At 44.4% G+C, this 20,098-nt stretch overlaps 3 protein-coding genes across 3 annotated transcripts; 1 reads left to right on the top strand and 2 right to left on the bottom strand.

The window, feature by feature from the left end:
- Nucleotides 1-546: 546 nt before the first annotated feature.
- LOC100833502 lies at nt 547-5,265 on the top strand. Its single transcript, XM_003574740.4, has 6 exons — nt 547-772; nt 873-1,019; nt 1,574-1,677; nt 2,151-2,327; nt 2,647-4,574; nt 4,768-5,265. Exons 2-6 carry the CDS (start codon nt 886-888, stop codon nt 4,915-4,917), a joined length of 2,493 nt encoding a protein of 830 aa, XP_003574788.1. The 5' UTR covers nt 547-772; nt 873-885; the 3' UTR covers nt 4,918-5,265.
- Nucleotides 5,266-6,197: 932 nt separating this feature from the next.
- Nucleotides 6,198-8,785, bottom strand: LOC100822558 (transcription termination factor MTEF18, mitochondrial). Its single transcript, XM_003572356.4, has one exon. It carries the CDS (start codon nt 8,451-8,453, stop codon nt 6,507-6,509), a length of 1,947 nt encoding a protein of 648 aa, XP_003572404.1. The 5' UTR covers nt 8,454-8,785; the 3' UTR covers nt 6,198-6,506.
- Nucleotides 8,786-9,718: 933 nt separating this feature from the next.
- Nucleotides 9,719-12,754, bottom strand: LOC104583736. The gene is made up of 3 exons (XM_010237014.3): nt 12,406-12,754; nt 12,095-12,312; nt 9,719-10,597 (listed from the first exon to the last, which is right to left on the bottom strand). The coding sequence occupies exons 1-3, from the start codon at nt 12,443-12,445 to the stop codon at nt 10,334-10,336; spliced, it is 522 nt and encodes a 173-aa protein (XP_010235316.1). The 5' UTR covers nt 12,446-12,754; the 3' UTR covers nt 9,719-10,333.
- Nucleotides 12,755-20,098: the final 7,344 nt, after the last annotated feature.

The following is a 20,098-nucleotide window of genomic DNA, read 5'->3' as shown; positions in this document are numbered from 1 at the left end:
TATATCTAAGAAGCCAGTTCTATGTTGAGTTTGGGCAGAAAGTTGCACTAAGTTGATTTAACACACACGGGTTTCAGAGCTATCCATTCGCATTTTTAGCCCGTTCTTTACAAGTAGTTGCAAGGTGTCCTCTCCTGTAATATTTAACCGTCAGACCAAAATAGACCACAAAGCTGATGTATCATTCATATGCTCCTTCCTGTTATCCATACATGTCCCATTCATAGTCAGCACACCCAACAAAAAAGACCAAACAATATAGAAACTTTTGCTTGAATACTAATAAATTATTTTTCTTCTCAAATGCATTCATTGAAAACAAAAGATAGAGAAAGAACAAATTAAAAAGCCAATAAGCCATGTCACCTAGCCAATCAGCACTGTCCTAGTCATCATCATGATCATCATCTCCTACCAACTGCTCTACTTCCAGTAGAGAACAAAATCCTCAACCTCTTCTAGATTATCTCTCATAATAAGGAAAAAAAGAAAACTAAAAAGAAAACAATAAGAGAGAAAAGGAGACCAGTAGACCTTCCTTCCTCTCCTAACCCACCCTCTCTTACAAGCATCCACAGTCAGGGCCAAATAATCATCCCCTTCCCCCAGCCCCAGGCCCCGCTCCGGCACAAGCAAGAACGCCATTACCGCAGACACAGAAGAGGAGAGGAGGAATCATCTCCCCTCGCCTCCCCCATCCCCTCCAGATCCTCGGAAACCTAATCTTTATTCCGGAAAGATCCTCCTTTTCTTGGTTCCCAACTTCCTACAGGTAAACAAGAGCTATATATAGAGCTTTGGCCATGTTTGTTGGCTTTTCCGTTGTGGGTTGTTAATTTGAGGGGAGTCCAATTCGCCTGCGACTGCTGCAGGGGAGGACCGGCCATGGCGGAGGAGGAGAGACGGCGGTTCTCGAGTCTACGCAGCGTCCGGTGGCGGGTCGATCTCGGCATCCTGCCGGCGTCGCCGGAGGCGTCCGTCGAGGAGGTCCGCCGCGCCGCCGCCGATTCGCGCCGGAGGTGAGGCTGCCGTCCCCTTCGCCTCGGCCACCGCTGGTTCCGTGTTATGATTATGTTTGGTTGGTGTGCTGTCTTTTTGCGGCAGGAAACCTGTTCCTTGTTGAGTTGATGTTGTTATTGTTATGCCTTTCTGTTTGATCCTTGTGTGGTTAGATAGATGTTGTCTTCGTTATGATGAGAAATTTATCTGTTTATCTTAGTAAAGTAATGCAGTCACATAAGAGCTAATTTCCCCCCCTTAGATTTCTCAGAGCAAATAATGCCTGTAAATTGGCTTGGCCACATGAATAACTTGTAGATTGCTGGATTTGAGTTTTGTGGCGGTGTTATCGTGCACATGGCGATATGTCATATCTATTTCATGTGATGAGATTTTGGTAACAGAGATCATTGCTGTGTTTTTTTTTGCGGGTGAGAGATCATTGCTGTTGATGATATAAATGATTGGAGCAATGGTTTTTGTTCTTTGATGTTCTTATTTGTGTGCTTGTGTCTACGCAAGTTTGTTCTTTCTACCAGAAAATGGCATTCAACTGGTTTTGTGTTTGTTGTAGGTATGTTAGCTTGAGGCGCCGCCTTCTGGTAGACCCTCATCTTCCAAAGGAGGAGGCCAGATCATCTAACCTCGTCGTGGACAACCCGCTCTCCCAGAACCCAGGTATTTGATCCTAAAAATAAACTTATGAATTATGGTGACAAAATTGTAAACAAATTACTGTGATGAGATCTGAGAAGTTGCATTATCAGTACTAAATCGGGAAATACCATTAGTTAATGTACACTTACCATCATAAATATATATTCATATGGCAAAGGTGGTTTATTAATTTCCATGAGTTGTTGCATACTTGATTTATTAGGCGATCGGTGGTGCTTATTAGGCCCACATTAAGGTATAAAAATGTAGTGCTACTTTTTTTTTTTGTATTCTTGGTTATACTAGGACTCTTTCCTACTGGTGTAGTTATTGCTAGGGCAGTAGGAAGGATGAAGCCTATCGCTCAGTGTGAATAGCATGTTCACATGTTACTATAACATGCTGATATGTAAGAAATGCACCAACCTCCAAGTGTTTGTGTGACACTCTGATTCGAAGATATCCGTATAATTTAATTTAACTTTCTTCTGCAGATAGTAGCTGGGGCCGGTTTTTCAGAGGGGCGGAGTTGGAGAAGACTGTGGACCAAGATTTATCTCGATTATACCCTGAAGATGGGAGTTACTTCCAAACGCCGGCTTGCCAGGCCATGCTTCGCAGGATACTGTTGATGTGGTGTCTTCAGCACCCAGAGTATGGATACCGCCAAGGTAAGAAACTTCTTGTGCATGTACAAATAACAATGTTTCTAAGTTGTTGAATGGAATCTGGTTGACTTCATCCTTTTTGCCAAGAACTTGATGCGGCTGAAATGTTATATGGCCATTCGATAAACCAGATTATCATATTTTTAGATGTCATTATTAAGTCATACTATAAGTGCTGAGGTCTCTTAAAAGCTATGTCGGGTAGCACCAAGTATCTTTGACATAAAATATCTGACTATTAGCACGGCCACTTAAATATCTTTTTACATTTATTATGTTTTATTGCTGAATATAGTATGACACATTGACTTTCTTGCCACAGGAATGCATGAGCTATTGGCTCCTCTAGTGTATGTTCTTCAGGTCGACGTTGATAAACTTTCTCAGGTACGGAAACTCCACGAAGACTGCTTTAACGACGATTTTGATGGAGTGCCGTTCCCAGATACAGATATGGTTTTCAGTTATAAACCTAGAAAGGACCCAAAGTGGAATTCAGGAGCTGATAATGAGAACGATTCTGAAAGTGCTTCCAAAGTTAATACTCTTGATGAGCTTGACCTAGATACCAAAGAAATAATTTTACTCAGTGATCCGTATGGAGCTGAAGGTGAACTAGGCATTGTGTTATCTGAAAGATTCATGGAACATGATGCATATGCTATGATTGATGGTTTGATGGACGGAGGTGGTGGAGTCGTTCGCATGGCTGAATTTTTCTCTCCATCCAGTGTTGGATCTAGCTCAAGTCTACCACCTGCTATTGAAGCCTCATCAGCGTTATATCATTTGCTTTCCGTTGTTGAGCCATCTCTTCATAGCCATTTCATTGAGCTAAAAGTGGAACCACAGTGGTTCGCACTTCGGTGGCTGCGGGTCTTGTTTGGAAGAGAATTCTGCCTCAATGATCTTTTAGTAGTATGGGACAAAGTCTTCGCTTGTTGCAACAATATGCTTCTAAGTAGTGACCAGGAATATAGTTTCCGGATCTTGTGTTCAGCTAGAGGGGCATTCATTGCAGCCATGGCAGTCTCTATGCTACTTCATGTCAGATCATCTCTGTTGGCTACTGAGGTTGACGTCTCTTGTCTCCAGAGATTATTGAATTATCCGACGAATGTTGATGTGCAGAAGCTAATTGAGAAGGCCAAATCCCTACAGTCTATTGCTATTGACGCGAACGCGTCATCCCCATCTTTCCTATTAAGGAGGGATATCTGCGAGTATGATAGAGTTAACAGTAATCTCGCTATTTCAACTCCTCCGAGAACTCAAGTTCAGCCTTTAACCGAGAGTTATTGGGAAGAGAAGTGGAGAAATGTGCACCATGATGGAACAACTCCTAAGGAGATTGAGAAGGGCCATTCTTTCAGCAGAGAAATAAAGAAATCTTTGAGACAGAAGCTTGGTTTGTCTCGGACAGAGTCGGATCCTTCTCCAGTGAAGGCAGTCGGTGTGAAAAGTGATGCTCGAAATTCAGTAAGACGGTGCCTTCTGAATACTTTGTCAGATAGTGTGGGGAGTTCTAGTGAAGTTGCTGGAAAAATGGAACAAGATGAATTCCCTGTTGTCTCAATTCACAAAGAGATTCCAGTCAGTTCTGCAGAGACCTTGCAATTAAAAGCCACTGGTGAAACTGTAACTGTAAGCCCACCATGTCTGGCAAAAGTCAGTCCTCTAGAAAATTCACAGACTGTGCCAGCTGACGACAATGCAACACAAAGAATACAACGTGCAACAGAAGCTTGTTCGAGCGGTGAGACCTCTCCAGTGTTCTATGCAGCCATTGCCACCAATGAAATTGAGAATGGTCAAGACAACGATTCTTCGAGGAGTAGTGTCACTTCAGATTCTTGTGATGGTGACAATGACAGGGATGAAACCTTGAAAGACGAGTCATCCAGCTGTAACTGTGATGGCAAAACTGTTCGAGATTCAGGAGCAACAGCTTCTGATAAAACTGCAGATCCAGATGGGTCCTCTGAGAGAAGTGCAGTCTCTAATGAAAGGAAGCCATTTATTAGTAAATTTCAGTGGCTGTTGAAGCTAGGCAGACCTTCAGGTGAAGGCAACATAGAGAAGGGTAGCGGTGAGACATTAGATGGTAGAGATGGTGTTGGTTCTTTTAGCTCTTTGCCTTCTGATGGGAACTCAAATAGCTCAAACGGCAGCACAAAGTTGGCTACTGGTGATAAGAAGGTCACGGGCACATTTAAGAATCTCGGGCAAAGCATGCTTGAGAATATTCAGGTATTATATTTGTTAACATGTGGTCTTACTATTTTATACTCCAGTTTTCTTAATTTATTTGACTTGTGGACATGGGGTGCTTACTGGTAGCTGGATAGTCTTCCGTGACTGAAGATGTTAGGCAAATCATGTTATCACCTTCATTGAGAATATCATCTGCTTGCATTCTGAAGTTCTTGATAAATGTTTTTAGGTGATCGAGTCAGCATTTCAGCAAGATCGCGGACAGCCTGGCCCCATGGAGAACTTCTCAAACAACATCCTCGGCGGCAAAGGGCAGGCCACAGCAATGTCAGCTCTGACCGAGCTCCGCAAGATCAGCAACTTGCTCAGCGAGATGTAGGAATGTAGCCATGTAAGGTGTACTGGCAAGCCGCCCGTTCTTGCTCATCCCCCTCTAGCTCAGCAGTCAATGGCCTGGCAGTAACAGGTCAAGTGCCTACCTAGTCCAGTGCTTTTGCACTGCTCCATATGTATATATAGGTTCCATTCGATTATTCCATTTGAGTCCAGTATGTAACTGATTAAGCATTGCACCAGAGGAACTCCTGTTGTCGATCTAGCTGGCTCGCAACGACGAGGGGGTAGCTCTTGTCGGCTTAGGAAGCTGTTTTTTTGGTGGAAGAATTTTGCAAGATTAATTGTTCAACAAATAATAAATGGAATAATAAAGTCCCGTTGTTACAGTACAGGACTGCAGTTGCTTTTATTTCATGTTGATGAATGTGCTGAACAAAATACACTCGATTTGTATAAGGTTTGATTCAAATGTTTGTCTTCATCGAGGTGGATCTTGTTCAGAAAATCGCCTCGCCTTTTGGCAGCAAAGAGATCATCGGTTCAGTGCATTTTTTTTGCCATTTGTATATAAGGCGGTGTCACGTGAATCATCGGATCTAAAACGTGTGGTGCAGATCAAAGGTGAATCGCGTTACCAAGTGTGAAAATAAGTTATGTGAAAACGTGTTAAGTGAGCATTTTGATTCCCACATTTGTGGGAAGATAACGGTTCCATCTATATATCCCTTTTACTTTATTATTTTTGGTGCAATGGAAACACGATCTGCAGAAAGAAAAGCTAGGATCAACACCACATTTGTCTGAACATAATGCCATGTAATATGTTTCTCTTTTTGTTCAGTCACTGGTGGTTCTTCACTTCATTGTAAATATCATCAGGGTCCTCAAGGGCACGAGAAGCTGTTGAATTCTACAATTGCAGCTCCTGTCTAATTCCACTGATGTTGTCTGAGCAGCGTGGTCCAGCAAGAAATTACTCGGCGATTTCCAAGTGGCAGTGAGTCAGCAATCTTATCCTACCCACACACACATGGACCTCACAGCTATAAACTTTGACCAAAGAAAGAATAGCTGGACGCCTGGACTCAATGCTCAGAGACCACAGAAGCTATTTTTTCAGATGCAGTCTGCACTGTTGTTCCTAGAGGCCCTTAAGTAATAAGTATGTACTTGCCAAGAAGGTATCCCAATATAATCAGTCAATTCCAATAAAAAGAACTCCCTCCGGTCCATAATAAGTGTCTCAGAATTAGTAGAAAGTTAGTACAAAGTTGTACTAAATCCGAGACACTTATTATGGATTGGAGGGAGTACAATTTAGTGTCAGCTAAAATAAGAATACAGTTTCAGGTTTGGAACAGAGTGAAAAGTACTCTTGGATCCAAGAGTTCAGTACAAGGTCTAGTGATGTTTGATAAAAGTCAGCACAATCTAATAAGTTTATCTAGAGAAAAGCAAAAACACCATGAATATGACAAAAGAAAAAACCAGCACCTAAAGTGTGTGCCTGAGAGATATCTAGACAAGGGAGCTAGCCCATTGATGTGCTACAAGCATAGCAGTTCGTGAGCAAATGTTGACTGCGAAAGAACCCAATTTATGGAATTATCAAAGAATCTGGTGCTAATGATATTAAGTACAAGGCATGTTTTTGGCTTCGGCTGACTCCCTCTTATAGTTTTCCCACACTTCAGGTCCCATGGGATGCTTTTTCACATAATATCGCATGAAACATTTGTCTGAGCAAGCAAGGACTGTGCTTAGAGCTAGCTGAGGAACCGCCCCCCTTTCTAGCAGCCAATTGTACATAAAAAGCCTAACTTTGGTTCTTTCCACGGTAAACGACAGGTAAGCAGGGAAACAAACCAGCTCACTCAGAGGGTACCCGGTATCATTTAGAAGGAAGGATATCTTTGACTCAACGACGTCAATCTTCTGGTTCAGAATCTGTGGAGCCATCTTGATCATGTTCACTACATCTTTCGGGTCGAAACCAGCATTCACTAAGAAGTCATACCGATCTTGTAGCTCGTCACCTTTACCACGGAACACTTTCAGTGCCTTCTTCATTTCTTCAGACCCTTCAACAAAACCTATGCTTTTTAAGAATTTTATTTTCCCTTTGAATGATTGTTCAAAGGGGTCAATCCTTGGGAGCTGGCTGACTTTTGACCCTAATCGGTAACTCCCCAACAGTTTTGGGTTCTCTAGTATAATCTTGCGCAGACGCTTCTTTCCTGTATTGAGATGTGTAAGAATGCTGTTCGGCTTCTTAATTGGGGCAGAACCAAGCATCTGTCCATCAGAAAGCACAATCTTTTTAATATCCTCATTGCTTAGGCCAACCTCAGCTAAGAACAGCATTCCCTTCCGTAGATTCTTTGTGAAGTTCTCGACTGGCACATCTGGGAAGTTCAGAAAAAGATCAAATAACTCCTTTTTTCCTGACCCTGCTTTTAGCATGATGAGAACCAGTGTAAATAGCACCTTTCCCGAACCATCCAACAAGAAGTCTGGATGTTGCCTGACTAATTTAGCAATACCTTCCTTAGTGAATCCCAAGTCACTGAAGAACTGAGGAACTTGATTCATCTTTGTCCAATTATATGACTTCCTAGCAGATAAGAATTGACTAATCCAGTCCCACTGAATTCCGATGCCATCTAGCCACTGCAGGATCTTCAACTCGACATTTGGGTCACGAACCAACACGACAGGAGTAGCGGTCACGAGTTTGATCACACTGGTCTTACTGAACCCAAGTTCCTCAATGTCATTTAGCTTAGACACAAGCACACCATGGCCAAAACCAAACACCTCCGTAGCATCGCGGTATATCTTCCCTATCTTGCAGCGCGCAATGCCGTAATTGCAAAGCACGCGGTAGTTCTCAAACAACAGCTCATCGTCCGAGAGAAACATGAGATCCCGAGGCAAGAAGGAGCTGCACTCGCTCTGACTGAGGCCAATGCTCTCCAGGAAGGGCTCGAACTCGTTGATGGGGTTGTAGTTGAAGAGGCGCACGAGCGCCTTGCTGACCCTCTCATCCTTCATGTCCCTCTTCTTCACGACGGACTTGAAGACCACCTCGTCTCCCCCTTCGGCGGGCTCCCTCGCGGCGTCCTTCACCTTCTCCAGCAGCTTGCTCGCGAACACCGGCGAGCGCTTGCTGATGTGCTCGGCGTCGCTGAAGCACATGCCGCGCGTGACGTGGAGGTACTCCATCAAGGTCCTCTGCGCCGCGCGCACGTCCCGCCTCCTCTGCATCTGCTTCACTCCCCGGAGCTCCTCGTCTTCGTCGTCGTCCTCCTCCTCCACACCATCATCATTGACTAAGGTTTTCTTCCTACGGCGTCTGGGGGCAGCGGAGTAAGGCCGCAATCCAATGCCATGACCCACCGCCGGGAACCAACCTGCTGCCGCCGCCGCCGATTCCCGGACACGCGAGGAACCGGCGGCACGCCAGAGCGGGGGTAAAACCCTGGAAGAGGGCTCCCCGCGGTCGGCAACAAGCCCTATCCGACGAGCGCAGCCGAGGCGGGCGGCCCTCAACGCGGCGGCGCGGAGGGAGTTGCTCATGGGGGAGATCGGCCGTGGTTCGGGAAGCGAAGCGGCAGGAATCGCGCCAGCTTCAGGACCCCCACGGTGGCTACTGATTCGTCAGGCTTGAGACGGACGGCGGCGGCGGCGGCGGGCGGCCCAGAGGGACGAGGGGTCGGACGGTGGTATCCGAGGAAGCGAGACGGCGCAGAGAGTGGGTGGAGCGCGAATGGGAGGACGGCCAGCGCTGGGGAAGGGAGCGGCCGGCACGTCGGCTACGGTGACGGCGACGATGCGGCGGGGAGAGATGACCTTTGGGAGTGTGGGGTTTGGGGTTTGGGAACGAAACTGCGATCCAAGGTGGCCGTCCCCATTCGATTGAAGCGCAAGGGTCGGAACTGGGCTTAGTGGTTCAGCCCAATAAAATCTGCGAAGGCAAAGAACCGATGTCCCATCCGAAGCCCAACGGTGTATAACAAACTCTCGAGTCACCTACCTATCCAGGGTACTCAAAAAACAGTATGCTCGCAAAAGGAGCCGCCAGGAGCCCTAGCCATTGGGAGTTTTCAGATCAGCGTTTCCCTTAGTTTTCGACCGCCGATTCGGCATCGGGTGACGAGTGAAACCATAAATCAACGTCTGGCTGCAGTTTGTCTACTTTTTTTTGAAGTTTTGTGTCCCCGTGACGGCGTCTTGGTGGAGAAGGCGACGGCGTATGGAATAATAGTCTTCCGGCTCCATCCTCTTCTTGGCGTAGTCAACACGATCTACTCCATCGAGCTAACGGATTTCACGGTTTGTTTTTTCGTTATTTTGGTCTTCTTTCTATTCAGTTCGGTGACAAATCAGCAGATCGACAACCTGCCTTGCAAGGGGTGTGTCCCCAGCCAGAGTGCGTTCAACGATATTAGGTTCTCATCGGTTGCGGTGAGCGACTCATGCGGCTATTCAAAACCAATAAGGTTAGTCCAGCTTGTGCGGCTTTAGTCTTCTACAGTTTCATCACCGGAAACATGAAGAATTTGTGAGATACGGATGACGAATCAAGAGTTGTTTACTTCAAAAAAATTTGATGTAACTTTTAGTTTCATTAGGGTTTTTTTGTTGTTGGTTTTTGTTTCAATTACAATCACTTGTACTTTGTTCATTGAATCAATAAAGCCAGATGTTAAAAAAAAAACCTATCCAGGTCGCCTCCTTTAAAAGGAAAAAAAAATTCTGGTCGACTTACACATATTTACTCATAATTTTCCTGGTCGCCTCTACGCATATGTTGTAAAGAAATTAACACAAAAGCAAGAACCTCGATGTAAAACACAACAATGGTTTGGATTTAGTACTCCTCAACAATGGTCGCCTCTACGCATATGTTGTTCACAAGTACTTGTTTTTATCTTTACAACCTAAGGCCTCTGCTTAGCAGTGTGCACCTAAGACCCTCTTCTATGCTACACACATTGTGGATGCTCGCACGGGAAAAGCACCATTATAATTAACATGCTCCAACCGATGATGTAGCACTACATAGACTTGAACACTACTGCCTTATTGGCGGACTGAAGTGCTACTACACAAATGGAAGAAGTGACCAAAATACTGTAACCGACATCTTCGCAAAACCAACATCAAGTGTACCAGTTGAGTTTTTAGCACTTTTCGCGGTGAACTCGATGCTATCTTCCACACAAGCAACGTTAATCCCATTATTGTCACAGCCTTCCAACGGATCTTGACAAGCCTGAACCCTGATCCGCAGCACTCCTCCATCTCCATCCACCACAACCACACGTCGGGAGAGCTGAACCACGCCATCAGCGTTCACAGGCACCACCCGGTCCTTGGAATCAGCAAGCACCACTTCATCGTTAATACCAACCATTTGGGCGGTGAATCGCCCACGGAAGTCGCCTGAGGATGATTCAGCCATCTTGTATAGTTGCTTCTAAAGCCTTTGCAAGGTGGGAAAATGTCAGCATCATGGTGGAGAATTTGGTGGCGATTTCTTTTTTCCTAGATACCCCTTTTGTATGGCAGCCACGAACTGGATCGTATGCCCAGAAATCAGTGCTTAGAATTCTGTCCTCCGATGGTGTTTCACCCTTGACTCTGAGTTGGAACTCGATTTCAGTGGCCGTACACAACTGAACTGCACGAACAGGGCCTGTCAGCTCTAGAGAAGAATCCTGCATGTACAAATGCCTCCAAATTAGTGACAATACTTGTATTCATTGCATAAAATAAACAGATATTATGATACCCCAAATATTCTCTAGGCCTATTGGCTACCGGAGTGTATCTCGCACACATCCAGCATGCAACATTTAGTTTCTTATGTTGCGTGTCTCAACATTCAGTTTCTTATGTTGCGTGTCTCTAACGCCTCCACCGTTCAGCCTTGAGCCACTAGTTTCAGTTTGGTTAAATTTTGGGGCAAGTACTTTGGCCAGTTAATTCACCTATCTGGATTGCAGTCAATGGCAATAATTGTATATATTTAGTATTGATGTCTTAGAGAGCAGGGTGAAGGGGGGCATGGATTAAAACTGGATGGTCGCTTGAAAATAGTGAGTTGTGCATCTATCTGACACAAGATTCAATTAGCTGAATACAGACATATGTTTGGGCCTAATTTCTGGATGCAAGTGATGCTGAACTAAAGGTAAATCAATTATGCAAATGCAATGAAGCTAATTACACGAGAAGAAAACATTTGTGATAGTGCTAAAGGTCATATGGCTTTGGTGTTGGTATGAAGCAAACATTACGGCATATATATAGATTCATCTTTTAATCATTAAGATGAGAACAAACATGAATAATAGGACTCCACATAATAGATAAATAATAGTACACCATTCTTTTATTAAATACTCATATGAACTACTCCTATACTTACTCCTATCAAAGACTCAATTGGTAACGGTGGTCCGTCAACTTTGGACCGTGTCACTTGTTTTTTCATTGTTGCATCAGTTGTTGATTGGACACATTGGCGGCGGCGGTCCATCACTTGTTGATTTTTATAGTTAAAATATTCTCTTTAAACATGCACTTTTTTGTCGACAGCGGGTCCGTCACCCTTAGACCACATCACTTTTTTTGCACCAATATGAATTATATGATCTAAAATAATACGTAGATAGTAGTACAACAATCTCTTCAAACATACACCCTCCAATCCACAATAAGTGTCGCTGATTTAATACAAAGGGCAAAGTTGTACTCCCTCCGTTCCTTGAAAGAGGGCATATTAGCTTTCATTAAGAGTTACTTTTAGTCAAAGCCTTGTCGCAATGAAAACTAATATGCCCTCTTTCACGGAACCGAGGGAGTACTAAATCAGCGACAGTTATTATGGATCGGAGGGAGTATATTTTTTTAAGTCCATAGCAACGAGCGTGTTTCGTACTAGTTTGGATAACAAAGCACGCAGCAAAAGAAAGGACCTTGTTTCAATATTACCCCAACAGTTTTGCGGGAAGAATGCTCAGCAGACGAAGGGGCATTGTCAGTGATTTTGGTTGGTTTGAATTGTGAATCATAAACAGTTGTGCTGCTAGTAAAAAAATCTGTGCCAGGTTTCATCTCTAGCCTACCTCAATCCCTCGACAAAATAATTTGTTGTTTGTATTGAATTCAATTCACACATAAGTAGGATGAGGTCGGATGGAAAGACTTGCCGTGGCAGTGAGTCTCTGAGGATCGTCCCTGCTGCGGTTGAAGATGAAGTTTCGCTTTTTATCCAGCGAGTCACGGACAGCAGCGAAGCCGAAAACATAGAGGGGCCACTCCAATCCCCCCCTGAGCTCCGTCACCTCCCACGAGTAGATCTCCAGGCAAGGGTTCATCGTTGCGGGGCGGGTTCCGTCGCCGTCGGTGTGGCTCATAGGCCCCCGAGCTGCACAATGCAAATAAACGGATTGGAGATAAGAAGAAATAGGGGGGGGGGGGAGGGTGGGGGGGAAACAGGGCATCGATCTGATGTACGTACTGACATCCTCGTAATCGCACATGTGCTTCCAGAAGAACATGAATTTCTGGCGGTACTCGTCGGGGTTCGGCTCCGCGTAGTCACCCCCGCTGCGCGGCTTCTTGGCCTCGTTGTTCGCGCGATTGTTTTCCTGCCGCCGCCTCTGCAGGCTATTGGTGCTCCTCGCCGCCGCCTCCGTCGTCTCCGTCTCCGTCTCGATCCCGCGCCACCGCCCTCGCAGATCGATTTGTATTAGTTTGGATTGGACTAAAAGATCACCCGCAGGTCGGGGGTGTTTTATGCGCCGCCACTCATCACGCGGAGCGATCGATAGCCGGTAGAAGTAGAACTCGAGTCCGGTACGACCTCTGTCTGGCCTTCGTTCTACTATTAATCTACTGGGCTCCTTTTATTGGGCTCCCGCTAAGTTTGGGCCGTAGGGGTTATCCCCTAAGGCCTATAGTTTGGAATAGTGGACCTGAAGGCCCAAACACCAAACCGCCGCTTCGTCGTCGCCGCCAGCCGCCAGCGACGCCGGCCGAGCACATCAGCAACCGCTGGCTGGTATTGGTGAGCAAGCTGCCGGAGACAATAGGGAACTCATCTCGTTCCATTCTTCCGGTAGCTTTACTACAACTCCCCACACTATTATCTGACGAAGCATTCAGAAGGAACCGTCGTCTTACTGAATTTCGAACATCACTTTTCACACTGACTGTCTTCACTGGAGATGGATCCGACTCTGTCCGAGACAGGCCTGCAACCTTCGGTCCCAAAGATTTCTTTATTTCTCTGCTGAAAGAATGGCTCTTGTCAATCTCTTTAGGAGATGCTCCATCATTGTGCAGATTTCTCCACTTGTTAGATGTGCGGATGCCTTGTTCCGTCTGTTGATCCATGAAAAGCTCGTCGCATAGTACTGCAATCTATTCATCTAAATCAGAATCCTTTTAGAATATCGAGCATTGATCACCACGCCAACCGCACCTAGTAGTAGCGCTCTGGAGTGGAAATTGCGTATATTTGGATCTCAAATGCCATTAATTGATTGAAGTCCACGACGGAAAAGATTGGTTAGAACTTGCAACATGTCACATGAATTAACACACACGGCACACGACTGTAAACCGTATGAAGTAGCTACCTACAGCCAGTTACGTACTGTATTTTTTCTCGCATATAGTGGACGCAATTCTCCCAGTGGCCAGACAACAAAGCATTAACAAGATTTCTGCTGATGTGCGAGTAAAGAAGAGAAAAGAAAATCTGAGCAGGAGATTATTTCCAGCACATCTCATGTCCAAACCGAAGCAATGAGAACATGACATGAAACTAAGCTTTCCTTTTTTTTCTTTTTCCATTGCTGGCTCACTCCTCATCTGAAGACTTTGATGAACACGTAGGAGACTAGGAGTACGTCTGACAGTCCGAGCACCATAGCTGAAAAGCACCACAGAATTAATTGAAGAGATCACTTAATAGAAACAAACCTCAGTTAAGATTCATATATAATGCAACTTTATTATGAAGGACATCATCAGAACAAGGATCCATGTCAAATACATGATTCTTCTTTCTTAAAATCGGCAAAGTGCTAACAAATGAACCGAGCAGTAAAGATTGCCAGTGTTCCCTCAAAAGAATAATAACTGGCAATGCGTTCTGCATTTATTTAGATTTACCAATCATCGTATTCTCAAGTTTACAGGAAAGTAATATTAGTAGGCAATAACGTTATGATGGCCAGTTGTCTGTAAAGAGTTAAGATTTAGCATCAAGTATATCGTATCAAATTGCAAATGAATTTTACCTGTGTGACGTGGTCATAGAGATCGTTCTTTTGCACGTGAGTATCTAAGCAGAGTAGCAAACTGTAATATCTCATCTAAATGTACCGGACTTGTGAATCACCAAGGAGACCCGGCCTAACTGCATCTGCCAAGCAGAATAAAGTCAGTGCCCAGGTCTAGCATGAATTCATATAAGATACAGGATACATTATTCGGAACTCACCTGAATCATGTCCATACCAAGAGAAGAACACCCCGTGAACCCACAGCATCACGCATCGAATAAATTCTGCAAGCAGAGACACCTCCCAAGCGTGTCAGATAGGAAGGATCATTGAGGACAATCTGTAAAGGGTTGCCATTGGCATCGTGATAACTCAAGACGAACTTCGAGATCAGGGACCATGAATGAATGTACTTCCACAGTTCATCGGTAAGAGTTTCAGCCTGTTGGTTCCTGAAGGATCCGAACACCAATCTTTTTATGGGCCGCTATCTTCTCCCCTCACAGAACACGACACACATGAAAGCCAGAGCCATTCTCTGATCATCATAGCGATTGGTACCCATGGCAACCTCATTGTTATGCTTCAACAGTATACAGAATGCATTCCTTAGTTGCGCAGGACCCACTTGGAACAGTTGCCTTAAATGTGTGCAAAAAAAAAGAGGAAACCTCAATTAGGAATTAAACAATGGAATAAAGATGAACAACCTCAACAATAAAGCAAATTAATAATGAAATGAGCTTTTTTAAATACACCTCTTTGTTTGGGGACTGTCATACACAGCAAATGTAGAATATAGGGGAATAATTCTGTCTTTTCACTTAGGACCACGACACCTTTTATTTGTACCGCTTGTCATGGTTCAAAAGACAATGCAACGCATGCCTTATTTGGTCAGGCCCCACAGCAAATAGTTCACTTAAATGTGTGTGAGAAAAAAAAACACAAATTAGGAATTAAACAATCGCATGGACATAAAAAGCCAGGAAATAAGCAAAAATATATAATTACATGAGATTTTTTCAATATACACTCTAGTACCAGCAAATGTAGAATTTAGGGGAATAATTGTGTCTTCTCCCTTAGGACCTCGACACATTTTACTATTGAGCTATGACAATGCACGTTAAGGTATGATAGTACATCGCATTGAAATTAAATATCTCTAGTTACGTACCTTCCGTTTGGAGCAAGACTAACATAACTTGCTTCCATCCTCATTTGAACTGAAGACTCTGCTATGAAATCAGGAGGGGTTTCACCATCAAAATGAAACCAAAATCCGTCTCCCCTCTGAATTGCTACAAGGTATCCATCGCACTCCCTGATTAACAAACGAACAGATAGTGCATCCTCCACTAAGCGAATGATGAAGTAGCCATTGGCAGGTGTGGTGGGTGTATTCCGGCACATAAATGGTGCCCTCTGGACAGAGTATTGGCGTATCTCTGCTAGTAAATCATCATAAATTGTGCCATGACCTAGGTTAGCCAAGTCCAATGTGAAAGTGCGAATGCCCTGTTGAATAGCACAAAGGGGGTCATGCATGCATGGAAGAAGAGTGAAAATAAATGAATATATTCTTATGGAAACCCTCGCTAAAGCTCTCTTCCTGTTGAACTTTTTCAAGAAAAAGTTGCAAGCAAGCTGCAGCAGAACGTGTGGAGACTAACACTTACCTCGAGTGGGCCAGCCTCGGGAGGCCCGTCTGCTGCAGCCATTTTGTATCGGCAGGAAGTGTATTGGATCCTAGAAATATAAAGAAGAAAAATCATGTTAATGAGATGTGTTGCCGCATGCAGTACTTCACTTCTACATTTAAATATGAATATGTTGTACATTAAAAATCATTTGATATGGTGAAAGGAATTGGATAACCGAGAGAGACCATATCCAGCGTCTGAATTTGATAATGCACACAACAGACTATCTCGCATCTGTATTTGACGATGCACTCAACCTTGTTACAGATTTGTTTCAGCAACTGAAAACAAAAACTCAGATCTGAGCAAAGAGAACAGAGGAGTTCTCCTAAGCAAAAGCTAGCAAGGGGCAAACTACAGTTCTAAGCATACAGAAATCATGTGCATGTCCTAGCAGCGATAATGAGTTTTAATGGAAACATAAAAACAGGAGCATTGAACATTTACATGAACTCGATCATCACGATCCAGACTAGGAATTTCCAATCACTTCAGTACTCCTAAATTCCTAATTCCATCAGATCCTCGTTTATCGTTGCTACCAATATCCTAATACTCCACCAAATCGGTCATCACGGTGACATTTAGGATGGTTCCAATAGCTTCAACAGCAGTACGTGAATCAGGAGATCCGTAACACCAAAAAATGGAACAAATTAACGGGAAGCAATAACTGCGATTAAATGCGGAACTCGTGATTAAAACAAAGGGGATCGACTCGTCAAACTATAATTAATGCGAGGTAATCTCAAAAATGGAATAGAGTAGACGGGAGGAACTGTCGCGCTCGCGCGTCTGCACCTGGGAGCGAGGGCGGGACGGGAGGAGGGAGCGCTGAGAGGACGGCGGCAAGCAAGTCCCAACCGGAGGTCCGGCCTGTGACGAGACGAGGCGCAATCTGGGGTTAGGGTTTAGCTCGTCGATCGTGTTGCGGCGGGGGGTGGTTGGGCGGCATGTATCGAGTGGCAGGCAGGCAGCCATACCTTCGATACCTGGAATGTGGGAGCGCGGAGGAGGTGGCTGGAGAGGGTCCAGGAAATCCGACCGGATTGGGCCGGAGGCGGCGGCCGGCGACGCGGCGCGGAGGAGCGGTTCCTTGCTTGGTCGGGGAAAGGAGAAGGGGGTTTTGGGTTTCTGGGGAGCCGCGCGTATGGCGGGAGGAGGAAGAGGGGGATAGGGAAAAGCCGTGCCTCTCCCCGTGGTTTATCCACTAATTACACTTTGCCCCTGGGTTCTGGATGTGGGCTTTCATTCGGCTCTGAGCCTTGTTTTCCGTGGCCTGGTCCGGATCGTCTCGGCAACAGAGGCTTGTTCGCGTCTCGCTGGTTGGCTTGGGTCGAAAGGCAAAGCTTCTTGGTCTCCGGCTCCACCCGCGCATAAACATGAACGTGAGGGCATTTCAGCTCGTTGAAAATCTTTTTTTTTTGGGCAAAAGCTCGTTGGAAATCGGATCGTCGTTCTAAAAAAATGTAAAAAGAAACCATTAATTAAAGAAATACTTGGTTCGTGTGTTAGAACATGTAAAAATCATTTAGCGTTTTGAAGAGACTCTTCTTGCTGCTACCTCCATTCCACAATACAATGTGTATAAATTTTTCTCATTTATTTCACAACACATCTTTTTTTTTCAATTGTCACCCGCACCCGGCCAATAACTAGCCACATCCATTTATTGTTAACCTAATATCAGTGGTCAGACACTAGAAACGAGAGCTGTCTTAGTCCAAGTGCACAAATCTGTACACGTTGTATTATGGAATGAAGTAAGTACCTCCATTCCGGTTTAAGGACCCACACACATACTTAGGTTGAAGAGTTAACTAATATAACATGGATTTTATATCACAAAAATTATACTACTACAACTTTTTGTGATATAAAATCCATGTTATTTTAGTCAAATCTTCAATCTAGGTATCCGGTAAAAAAATATAGGCATGTGTGGGGCCCATAAACTGGAAAATTGGGAGTAGGGTTTATCTCGTCTATTGAGCTCCACCAACATTTTTCTTTCCTAATTCATACAGAACTGACGTTCTTTATTCTGCTTTCATGCGCGTACGCTTTTTATTGGTCAAGCAGCTTGCACCCTTGAATTGAGTCATGTATGTCCTTCCACGCTGGACGTTGCTGGTATAAGCATGTGGGAGCTAATTAGCCATGGTTGCATGCATGCATTTTGGCTTGGCTGCATTGCTGCATGCATTTTGTACTAACTAATTTAAAACTTAAATTACTTTATAGCTTGAACCGTTTGCCCGATTCACAATCCGTTTTTGCTGTTAGGTTCGTATCAACGAGAGCTTCAAAACTAGATCTCACTTGAATATTTTTCGACCTTTTCTTGTTACCAAGCAATAATGCACAAGTTACCATCATACCCTGAAAGAAGTTACCATGTGTTAACTTGGTAGTAATAGAATGGCAACTTCATAAATTGTTGGACGGTAATTTTAATGCATAAGTAATCATCCTTTTTTGTATGAAATTTTCGTGTGGTTACTTCTTACTGACATGGTGACAAATTCATATATTGTAGGGTGGTAACTTCAATGCATAAATAACCATTATAATATGAATTTGTCATGTGTTAACTTCTTATTATCACAGATGGTAACTTCATATGTTTATTGGGTGGTAAGTTTAACGCATAAGTAACCACCTTATTTTGTATGAAGTTATCATGTGGTAACTTGTTCGTAACAAGGATGGTAACTTCTTATGGTTGATAAGTTTATCACATAAGTAACCACCTATTTTGTGAGATAGTAACTTTTACGACGGATTTTTTTGGAATCGAAACATATCAATATGGGAGCTAGTTTCGAAGATCTCGTCGAGACAAAGCTAACCGTGAAAATGGATCGTAAATCGAGTACACGGTTTGAAACCTATAACTTTTTAAAGCCTCAGATTTTACAAATGCATTAATAATGCATTCATGCAACATGTTGCCGTCAAGAGCCCATTAGCAAAGTCCTTTTTCTTTAACTAACCTCGTCAAGAGCCCGTCGTTCCTGCATTTCATTGAGAAGGAGATAATTGATTCTGTTTACGGAAAAAATCAGTCCAAAAATCATACACCAGCAATCAGTTTTTCCGAGCGGGAACCACCAAAACAATAAGCGCTTCAATCGCCGGAATGGATTGCATTGCCAAACCCAAACGGTCTTGGAACACCTTTTCGATCTTGTCACAAGCCTCATTGCCGAACTTTGCTTTGGGATCCAAGAGCCCCAACGCACGCACTAGAGTCACCTGCGCCACAATCTCTATGCTCCTCGCAACTTTCTTCTAATGTTGCACTAACCTTTCGCTCTGTCTTGGGACGCAACAATACGAGAGCAGCAAGTTCCACCATGCAAGGATAGGTGCAGGAATCTTTCTCGTGATTTTGGCGAGGAAATCCGCCAGCGTGCACCCGTCGACCACTCCGGTCTCCGGAGGCGTCAATCGCCCGATCCGGCATGGAGGACACCACCAAGTCACTTGCAACGACCTCCAGGAATTGTGTCTGCTCCACAAGGGCCCTGCTGTTGACCCGGGCTGTGCCTGGGCATCGTCAGCGTCCTCCACTTCTGCATCAGCCGGAGGGTCACAGGGGCCTGCACACCATGCACTATGAGATGCCCTCGGTGCCCAAGCGCAAGAGCAACAACCTTCACTCCAGTAGGAGTAGCCTCGTTTTCGAACTCTGCCACACAATACTTCAGCTTCGCACAAACATATTACTTACATGGAATATTTTTTTGCCTTAGCAATACTAGTCAATAACTTGGATGAGAGTCTTGGAGAGGCTGTTCTACTGTGGGTGAATCTTCTCTAAGACTGACGTTGATGTGAATAATCTGAAGCAGTAACATTCTATCTCCCGCTTCTCTCACCAACGCAGGGAAAGGGCAACCACTGGCGCGCTCCCCTAAAAGCCATCCGGAACAAAGAAATATAACTCATCCGGATTCCTTTGAAACTACTCCGTATTATGTAGCAGAGGGTATTCCATAGGAATTCTGGAGTGAAACAAACATGAGATCATAGCACAGGTTTTCTCCGTCGTGCCATCCTTTGTCATATACAAACAGCACCGTAGTACACTTTTGTGTTGTTTTTATTCCAGAAGAGTACATAGTCTGTTGCCACCAGTGTACGTGTGCCATTCCCAAAACCAGTTGCTACAAAGCGAACCCCTTCTCGTACTTTACCTACCAAATTA

The sequence above is a fragment of the Brachypodium distachyon genome, chromosome 3 (genome assembly GCF_000005505.3).
Source record: "Brachypodium distachyon strain Bd21 chromosome 3, Brachypodium_distachyon_v3.0, whole genome shotgun sequence".
Classification (NCBI taxonomy): domain Eukaryota; kingdom Viridiplantae; phylum Streptophyta; class Magnoliopsida; order Poales; family Poaceae; genus Brachypodium; species Brachypodium distachyon.
Note: the sequence above shows the minus strand (reverse complement) of the source record. Positions and strands in the feature narration are given on the sequence as shown.